Source organism: Prionailurus viverrinus, chromosome F2 (genome assembly GCF_022837055.1).
Source record: "Prionailurus viverrinus isolate Anna chromosome F2, UM_Priviv_1.0, whole genome shotgun sequence".
Lineage (NCBI taxonomy): Eukaryota > Metazoa > Chordata > Mammalia > Carnivora > Felidae > Prionailurus > Prionailurus viverrinus.
Window position 1 is genome coordinate 33469738 of NC_062578.1, and position 10014 is coordinate 33479751.

The following is a 10014-nucleotide window of genomic DNA, read 5'->3' on the forward strand; positions in this document are numbered from 1 at the left end:
ATCAGTTTATTTTTTTTATTATATGATATTTATTGTCAAATTAGTTTCCATACAACAGCCAGTGCTCATCCCAAAAGATGCCCTCTTCAATGCCCATCACCTACCCTCCCCTCCCTCCCACCCCCCATCAACCCTCAGTTTGTTCTCAGTTTTTAACAGTCTCTTATGCTTTGGCTCTCTCCCACTCTAACCTCTTTTTTTTCTTCCCCTCCCCCATGGGTTTCTGTTAAGTTTCTCAGGATCCACATAAGAGTATATACCACATTATTTTAAAATCTATTTACCAATTGATGGACATTTGGGTTGCTTCCAGTTTGGGGCTATTATGAATAATAGCTATCCATATTTGGGTGTTAGGAATAATTGTCATATATTTTTTGTGGACACGTTTTCACATTTTGTGGCAGTACCTAACAACTAGATTTACTAGATCATGTGGTAAATTCATGTTTAATTCTCTAAGGTACTGCCATATTGTTTAAAAAAATTTTTTTAATGTTTTTATTTTATTTTTGAGAGAGAGAGAGAGAGAGAGAGACAGAGAGACAGACAGACAGAATTTGAAGCAGGCTCCAGGCTCTAAGCTGTCAGCACAGAGCCCTATGTGGGGCTTGAACTCACAGACTATGAGATCATGACCTGAGCCGAATCAGACACCTAACTAGCTGAGCCACCCAGGCACACCTGCCATCTTGTTTTTTAATGTGGCTGTTCCATCTTCCATTCTCACCAACAATATATGAGATTTCTAGCTCTTCCACATCCTTGTCAGCAGTTAGTGTTGTCAGTCTTTTTAACTTTAGCCATTCTAGAGGTTATATGTGATTTCTTTTTTTTTTTTTTTAATTTTTTTTTTTTCAACGTTTGTTTATTTTTGGGACAGAGAGAGACAGAGCATGAACGGGGGAGGGGCAGAGAGAGAAGGAGACACAGAATCGGAAACAGGCTCCAGGCTCTGAGCCATCAGCCCAGAGCCTGACGCGGGGCTCGAACTCACGGACCGCGAGATCGTGACCTGGCTGAAGTCGGACGCTTAACCGACTGTGCCACCCAGGCGCCCCGGTTATATGTGATTTCTAATTTGCATTCATCTGATGACTAGTAATGTTGAGCATTTTTCATATGTTTATTGACTACGTATATCTTTTTTTGGTGAAATACCTGTTCAAATCATCTTTTCCTTTTTGAATTGCGTTTTGTCTTTTCATTATTGAATTGCAAAAGTTCTTTATACAAACAGGATAAAGCCCTTTTTAAAATACATGTTCTGCAAAGTTTTCTCCCAGTTTGTTGCTTGCCCCCCCATTTTTAAAACTATGTCTTTTGAAGAGCAAAAGTTCTTAATCTTGATGTAATTCATTTTTATCAACTTATTCCTTATAATCTGTGCTTTTGATGACCTGTTTAAGATTTCTTAAATCTAACTATATGCCTCTAAATATTTTTTTCATACTTTAATAGTTGTAGCTTTTACATTTAAGTTTTTGATGACTTATGAGTTGAACTTTTATGTATCCTGCACCCCATTTTCTCATTCCTTTCCTTCTGATATTTCAGTTATGCATACTTTAAGCTTTTAATATCATCTAACACATTCCCAAGGTTCTATTTTTTTAAAATAATTTTTTAATCTCTGTTCTTCACCAGGGATAATTTCTACTTATCTATATTCAAGTTCATTTGCTCTTTCCGCTGTCATGTCAATTTGACTATTAAGTCTATCTAGTTAATTTTTTTGTTTTAGCAATTCTATATTTTAGTTCTAAAATTTTATTTGGTTCTCTTTTATTATATCTATTTTTCTTCTGAGACTTACCACTACTCTGCTAAGATTTCTCAAGCATTAAAATGATGCTTTGTTTAACATATGACCCTCAGGTAGTTAAAATACTCATTTAAAAATCCTTGTAAATTCAGGGGCCCCTGGGTGGCTCAAGTTGGTTAAGCATCCAACTTTAGCTCAGCTCATGATCTCGTGGTTTGTGAGTTCGATCCCCACATTGGGCTCTGTGCTGACAGCTCAAAGCCTGCTTCAGATTCTGTATCTCCCTCTTTCTCTGCCCCTCGCCTGCTCACACACTCTCTCTCTCTCTCTCAAAAATAAATAAACATTAACAAAAAACTTAAAAGTTAAAAAAAAATTCTTGTAAATTCCTAATTTGGTTCATCTTGGGTGTGACCCTGTTGATGTTGTAAATAACTTTGCTTATGTCACTCCATAAGCAATGGAGTTGCTTTTTTGGAGAAGGTGTTCCATTTTCTTGCCTCTTGACATGTTAAGTAATTTTTTATTGTATTCTAGACGTGATGAACATTAAGTTGTGGACATTCTGGATTCAGTTACTTTTCTCTGATGAGCACTTTTTCCTCTGTGCTAGCAGGTAATTTTTTAGGTAGGGCTTGAACTTCAGGTTTTCGTTCTCATGCAGCAGCTCTGGTCTCAGTACAGCCATGTGTGGTTCCTGGGTGTAGAGTTGATGACCCTCTCTGCCTCTATCCTTGTAACACCAGTGTGCTCCATTGCACTGTGTGCACCTTGCAGACTCTTCTCAGCTCCAGGTGAAAAACTGGAAATTGGAACTCACTTATAGAGCTCCCATCTCTCCTTCAAGTGAGCATAAACTCCCCACCTGAGTCCCTCTGCTTCTGTTCACTCTCCAGTACCTATGACTAGTTGCTTTTTGTATTACATCTGGGTTTTAGCATTGTTTTCCACAGGGAGGTTGTCTGCAGTCCAGCATATCTGGAAGCAAAGTTCTAACATCCTTTTTAAATAGTAAAATGTTATATTTTGTAATTAATGATAATGATCTAGGAATAGTTTTCTTAGCTTCTGCATCTTTAGGCTAAATGTGAAATGGGGAAAGAATCCATTTGCTTGAACATTGATTTTGACTTGATATAAAACTGTGTATAGTTAGCTTTGAAATTAAAGTTCTAAATTATAGGAGACAGTACAAGCCAATTTTAGAATCATTTAATAATTGCTAATTCTTATAGGGCATAATACACAAAATTACAAAGAAGTGTTAAAAATGTCCCTTATCCTCAAGTAGTTTGTAATCTGATAGACAAGATAAAATAAATGCATAAGAAAGGATATCACAATGGCTGTGCTTGGTACGTAAGAGATATAAAGTGTTAGGATGTTTAAAAAAGGAGAGACTATTTTATTGGAAAAATCAGGAAAAGACTTCATGAAAGAGCTGACATCTGGTCTAGGGAAAATGTGGTGACTGGTTCGAAGTAGTAAAGGAAAGGGAGCAATTTCAAGATGGAACACCATAAATAAGGCAAGTAAAGGAAGTACAGAAGATATGTGGGCAACTTTGTATCTGAAGTTCTCAAGCTTTAGAGTATACAACAGTTACCTGGGGAAGCTTACCAAAACGTTGACCCTTGGGCCTTATCAGAATTTCTGATTCAGAAGGTCTGGGGTAGAGTTCAGCAACCTGAAGTGTTACGAATCACCCCAAAGTCTTTTCATTCAGATGCTCTGGAGCCACCCTTCATAAAACTGGCTTAGAGCAGAACCTGTGTGTGGTCATAATCGGAGATAATCTAGTTAGTTAGAACCCGGTGATTCAGAAGCCAGGCTAATAAGTTTGTTTTGGGGGTCTTATTAGAGGTAGAAATATTACACATTTTAGAATTATATTTTGAAATATTTACACCTGAAACGATATGATGTTCAGAATCTGCTTCAATCTTATCCAGTTTGGGCAGGATGGGAGGTGGAAAGAGAATGAATGAGAATATGGGTGAAATGAAATTGGCTGTGTTAATGGTTGTTGAAGCTGGGTGATGGGTTTGTGGTGGTTTATTATGCTGCCCTTTCTACTTTTGTGTATGTCGGAAAGTTTGCATAATAAAAACTTAATGAAAAGACATTAGGGGAAAATAGGGGGGGAAAAGAGATGCAGTAATGGTTAGTTAGTATATGACTTATCTGCCAGACGGCTTATTTATTGAAACTTCCTAGCTGTCCCTCAAGTTCCTCATCTTTAAAGTGGGGATAATAGTATATCATTGATTAAATGAGATATGTATGTAAAGCACTTAGCACATTACCTGGCCTACCATATTCTGTAAGAGATTTTATTTTCATTATTATCCAGCTTTGGCAGGCAGTGGAGTGCCATTAGACATTTGAGCACTGGAGTGACATAAGCAAAGTTATTTACAAAACATTAGAAGAGAGTATTTCTGCTTGCTGGGCTTGCTATATAAGGACATTAAAATTTGAGTATTAGAGCCAAGAAAAATAGCAAAACAGGTCATACCCACCTCAGACATCAGGCTGATCTGTGGAGACTGCTGCCAGGACCCCTGCAGATGCTATGAGCCTTAGTGACAGAGTGGCCGATTCTCTGTCTGCAAGAAGCCTGGGGTCCGGAAAGCAAGGAGACTGGTAGGGGCCAGCCAAGGATGTGCATTTTCTGGTGCAGAGCCAAGAAAAGCAAATCTGAGCAGACACTGGCAGATGTAGGTCTACCTAGCTGGGCAAAGCGATTGGGAGGGAGATGCAGAGCCAAAAAGGTCAGGGGTTTGGTGAGACATCAGGATAGGTTCAGAGAAAGATCTAGAGCAAATTCCAGTTTTACACCATGAGGTCAAGGTGTTGCAGAGGTAGGGAGCCATGATCAACTTGCAGAGGAGTTATAAGGAGGATGGGCGAGATAAATAAAGCCCAGGTTTTCAGAGGAATCAGCAGTTTCACTGGGAGGCAAGTCATGTTGGCCAAGGCCAGCGAGTGGGTGCCCTGATTCCAGATTCCAGATTCCTGCACAGCCACCTGGAGAGGTCACTCCAGACAAACCTGATCCGCATGGTCTGGGGAAAAGCCTGGGTGTCTTCCCTATGGCTCCAGAGTTTAGATTTTATTTTCCTCTGCTGCTTGACTTCACCAGACAATTATTCAAGTCTCATCTGGCTTTAGCTATAATTTGGTCTAATGAAATATGAGTAATAGTTAAGTTGTAAATATTTGTCTTGCCCATATCAATACCTCTTAAAATACACCTCGGGGCGCCTGGCTGGCTTGGTCAATGGAACATTTGACTCGTGATCTCAGGGTGGTGGGTTTGAGCCCCACGTTGGTTGTAGACATTACTTAAAAAATAAAATCTTAAAAAAAATAAATAATAAAAGACACCTCAAAGTATCATTTGTGGAGAGACCTGGCTGCTTGTATATGATGTATGAACTTATCTCCGTGGACTGTGGTTACAAACTGTTGCCTGCTTATTGTGGAGCACCTCTGTCACCTCTGCCTCCCATCCCGGCCAGGGCTGTGCAAGAAATATTTTAGGCTTCAGTTAGAGATGCGGGAAATACGGATCCCACTACTTCTCTGCCATGTAGGCCCACATCCTTTTAGGCTTCAGTTAAACGATGATGACAGAAACTTAATAGATGTATCCTAGTCTGAATCTACTTGACTCTGCGATTAGGTGACTAACTCGGCTTAGACAATGGAGGCTTTCATTCTCAATAATGTAATAATTAGTCTTTGCTGAAGCAGAGCAGCAAAACAAACACCCAAAACTTACTTGTGTTAATTGACAATGTATTTTAGATGAACATTTTTGTGACAGTAGAATTATTCAGTTAGCAGTCTTCATTTTACTACTGTAGACCAGTGCTAAATCTTGATAAAAAATATTAAATCACCAAGGAATTGGTGAATAATTTATAAATCCTGCTTATAATAGAAAACTTTTCAGCAATTAAAAGTAGTGACATAGGGGTGCCTGGGTGGCTCAGTTGGTTAAGTGTCTGACTCTTGGTTTCTGCTCAGGTCATGATCTCATTGTCTCATGAGTTCAAGCCCCACATCAGGCTCTGTGCTGACAGTACAGAGCCTGCTTGGGATTTTCTCTCTCTCCCTCTCTCTCTGCCCCACCCCTACTCACACTGTCTCTATGTCTCTCAAAATAATTAAATAAACTTAAAAAAATAGTGACATAGATTTATGTTTATTGACAGGCAAGATATCTAAGATATATATTAATTTAAAAAATAAAGTTTAAAAAGAGCATGGTAGTTGAGCCTATTTTTGTAATAAAACACGTTGTGTGTACATGCATGTGTGCTCATGTGTTTATATAAAGAAAAACATCTGGAAGGATATAGTCCATAATGTTAACTGTGATCATGTCTTGTGATTACTAGTAACTTCTGTTTTCCTTTTGATGCTTGTATATTGTATGAAGTTTGTAAGATAAGTAAACATTTTTTGTAATAAGAAAAATTAAGCTCTTTTGATGAGAAATATGCCTATCCCAGTTAAATTGTATTTAAACATTATCAGAGGTTGAAGGGTACTAGATGTTTACCACGGTTGTTGTTTCCAAGGCTCAAGTATGGTGAGGACAAAATAATTGTTTCAGGAAAACAGTACTTAAAAGATCAAAATTCCATAGGATGAGGACCACAAGGTTCCTGTGCGAATTGAGGCCATGTTGTGCCGGAATACTGATAAGCGTCCATTGTAATTCCAAGAGTTGGAAGACAGCTATTGAAGGAATATAATCCAATGCATTACTTTATAGATGAAGTAACTGAAGGCTAGAGCTCAAGGTCACACAACTAGTCTGTACCAGGCCCAGAACTGGGACCTAGCCTTGAAAGCCAGTGCAGTGACCTTTCCACTGTCCTTCTGTGACTTGGTAGGTGACATTCTCTGATTCCTAGATATGGACTCTTTGAACCACATTCTAGATGTTGTTTCCTCATATTACTTTCATCTCCAGATAAAGAATGCTTATGTACTTAAGTTTTTGAACCCATAGGTATTTGTATAGTGGTGAGAACTTAGTAGAAGTATTGTTTTATTATATATATGACTCATAATTTAGAACACTTTTACTGCAGTATTTTAGTTCCTGGTAAGGGAAAGGTTATATATGACTTTTTTTAATGTTTATTTATTATTAATTTTGAGAGAGAGAGAGAGAGAGAGAGAGAAAGAGAGAGAGAGAGAGAGAGAACACCAGCAGACGGGAGGCAGAGAGAGAGGGGAGAGAGAATTCCAAGCTGGCCTGACATGGGGCTCTATCTTACAACTGTGAGATCATGACCTGAGCCGAAATCCAGAGTCAGACACTTAACTGACCAAGCCACCTAGGTGTCCCCGCAGGTGTGACTTTCTATGCTGAAACGAACTCTTCTCTTGTTTTCAACAGCTGGCCACATTCCGCACTCTCCTCTGTACCGCGGAGGGCGAAGCAGCAGCTTTTCTGTTGAGCAATCACCGTCCGCCACAGCCTTTGAAGGGCCGAAAAGTGAGAGCCTCTTTCCATTAAAGGTTGTCACCAGTCGACCACCCCAAACAAGTCGGTGGAGAAAAAAACAAAACACAAAAATCTCCAGTAACAGTTCTTTCCCAGGATTCTGGTTTACAGGTACCATATGGCTGCTGTCAGCTTCAGTACCACAAAGATCAGATCTCTTTAATCAAACTAATAACTTAACTCATCTGTCTCAGATTTTCCCTCATGGGTATCCAAACAGGAAACATTGTTTGATGTGTGTTAAAGCCCATGAAGTGCATCTACTTCAACCTGTGTGAAAACATGGCAGGCATCACAAATCTCAGAATGTATTAAGATTTTCCCCTTGCCCTAGAGATTGAATCAGTCATCTCTCTCAGTGATGTTTGGTGAAAAATTTAAATTCTTTTCCAGAATGATAAGATTGTGATATCTTTTTCTACACAAATGAGTCAGCTTGCTGTCTTGTTATCATTCCAATTCATAAAAAGTCGATAATACTTCCTTTTAAAGTGAATTTTTGTTTTGATTATGTTGTCGATTCTCATTGCATGGTACCTTTAATAGAATGAACAATATGAGTACTCGGGGGGTGGGGGTGGGGTGGGGATATAACTCCTTACTCTATTTCACAGCTCAAAATGAACCGATACCATTTTGGCAAGGAATTCCTCTGGATATAAATGACTGTTTAAACTTTAATGAGTTTTGCCCTATATCACAGTCATGCAGTAATGTTAATGATAAACTGGTTAATAATTGATTAGATACAGTGCTTGCCCAATGTATAGACATGGTTTGAGACTAACAGATTGTAGGGTACCACACAGGTGGAGCGCCCCAAGGGTATGATGGATGGGTCGCCTGCTTTCCTCCTATGTTTTGGCAACAGAGCAGCAAACAGTCCCATGAAGGTTAGTGTGTCAACTGGTGAAAAACATTTACCTGGGCCTCGTATGAATGTACAATGAGTCTACAAACCCTGCAACCCATTTCCTTGGCAATGTCCCTCAATCTCCCCTTTGATACATGTCCCTCAATCTCATAAGTAATTTTTTAAATTGGCTTCTGATATTCATTTTAATCTATCGTCTCTCATATATTTTTGTTTGTTTTTGGTGAAGGAGGATGGTGGAAGTCCTTTTACTCTCTCTGGTACAAATGGAGCGACACTAAGCATTAATCACATTAAGACTTGAACACATGGTACACTTCTGTCCTCGAGAGAAGTTTAGCTGAGTTTCCTTGATTTTATTAATTTGTGTCACACACCGCTTCTCCTCCAGATGTAGATTTTAATAATTCAAATTATTCTGCAGTAGTCTTCTTGATAGGATCACTGAGAATCAGTAAGTTGTGTAATAATGCTGTACTTGGTTGCAGAAGGTAATCTCCTGAAGACTAATGTGGATATTGGTCATTTTTGTTTTCCCCCATCTAGCTTACGCTTCACAGGAGCTTGCCATCTAGTAAATATTTAACGAACTGAATGTTTTAAAACGTTTTATTTGATATCTTTGGTAATTATCTTGCCGCTTGGGATTAAATACATTATAAGTTAATGTAACAAGTAAAATGTAAGTTATCTCTTAAAAATGGTTTCCTTTTAAAGGCATGATTATTAAATCTACCTGTGTCACCAGATGTTTTAATGGCTTTAAAAATACCAGTGTTGAATGGTAAAGTGTTTCTTTAGTTTGGAAGGACATGTTGTAAAGTATCCTAATCAGAGAAAGAAGTCTGTTTCCTCAAAAAAAGTAATGTTCTGTTTGAAGGGGTATATCATGGGGAGTGTAACTACTTTGCATGAGAGTTATTACTTTGTAATTTATGGTTTCTGCTACAGTATTGCATCGGTTCTATGTTACAAATTGGACTTTAGTAGACTAAAAAAGTCTACACAGCACTGATTATCTTGAAGATTGTGAATTTATTTATCTCTTAGAGGGAAAAGGTCTAAGTGTGTGTTGAAGTTGTTGATCTCTTAACAAGATTAAAGAGTTGTAAATACTAATATAGATCTCTTTTGTTCCCCATACGTGTATTGGATTTATGTTTATTAAGCACTTTGCATTTTAATTTAAGTTGAATCCAACCACAATAAAGAAAATGAGACAAACTTTGAACTGTATTAGGGACTTGTATATGCAAGACACAGAATGAGATTCGATTTTTACATTTCTTATTTAGAAGATAATCTCAAACTCACAGAAAAAATGCAAACACAGTACATTGTTTTCTGAATTATTTGAGAGTAAGCTGCCAACCTGCTTCTCCATCTTGCTACAGATTTTAATTTATATTTTCTACAAGTGAGGACATTGTCCTACATGGTTGCAACATGGCTAAAACAACCATGAAATTAATATTGCTTTATTATTACCCCCAATCTATTTGAGAAAAACTTGTTCATTTAGTTGTCCAGTTTCCTTCAGTTGGAAACGATCCTCCAGTCTTTTCTTGGTTTTATGACCTTGACACTTTTGACGATTATAAGCCAGTTATTTTATAGAATGTCCCCCAACTTGGGTTTGTTCAAGGTTTCCTACGATTAGATACAGGTTATGCATGGTTGGCAGGAGTATCAGAAAAGCAATGTTGCATGCTGTGCTCTTCTCGTTTCATCCTATCAGGCAACCAATTGTGATTTTTTTTCTCTTATGGAGAATATTCACTTTCATCACTTAAGACAGTGGCTGCTAGGTTTCTCCACTGCAAAGTTGTTTACCCTTTGTAATTA

The 10014-nt window shown here is 38.1% G+C and overlaps 1 protein-coding gene across 1 annotated transcript in view; it reads left to right on the forward strand.

Moving 5' to 3' along the window:
* The window catches only part of CA13 (carbonic anhydrase 13), a 35165-nt gene extending 25765 nt beyond the window's left edge, over positions 1-9400 (forward strand). Inside the window, exon 7 of the mRNA XM_047842714.1 lies at positions 7188-9400. Coding sequence (XP_047698670.1) covers positions 7188-7307 — 120 coding nt within the window. The 3' untranslated portion in view covers positions 7308-9400. The remainder of the gene's footprint in view (positions 1-7187) is intronic.
* The last annotated feature ends 614 nt before the right edge of the window (positions 9401-10014 follow it).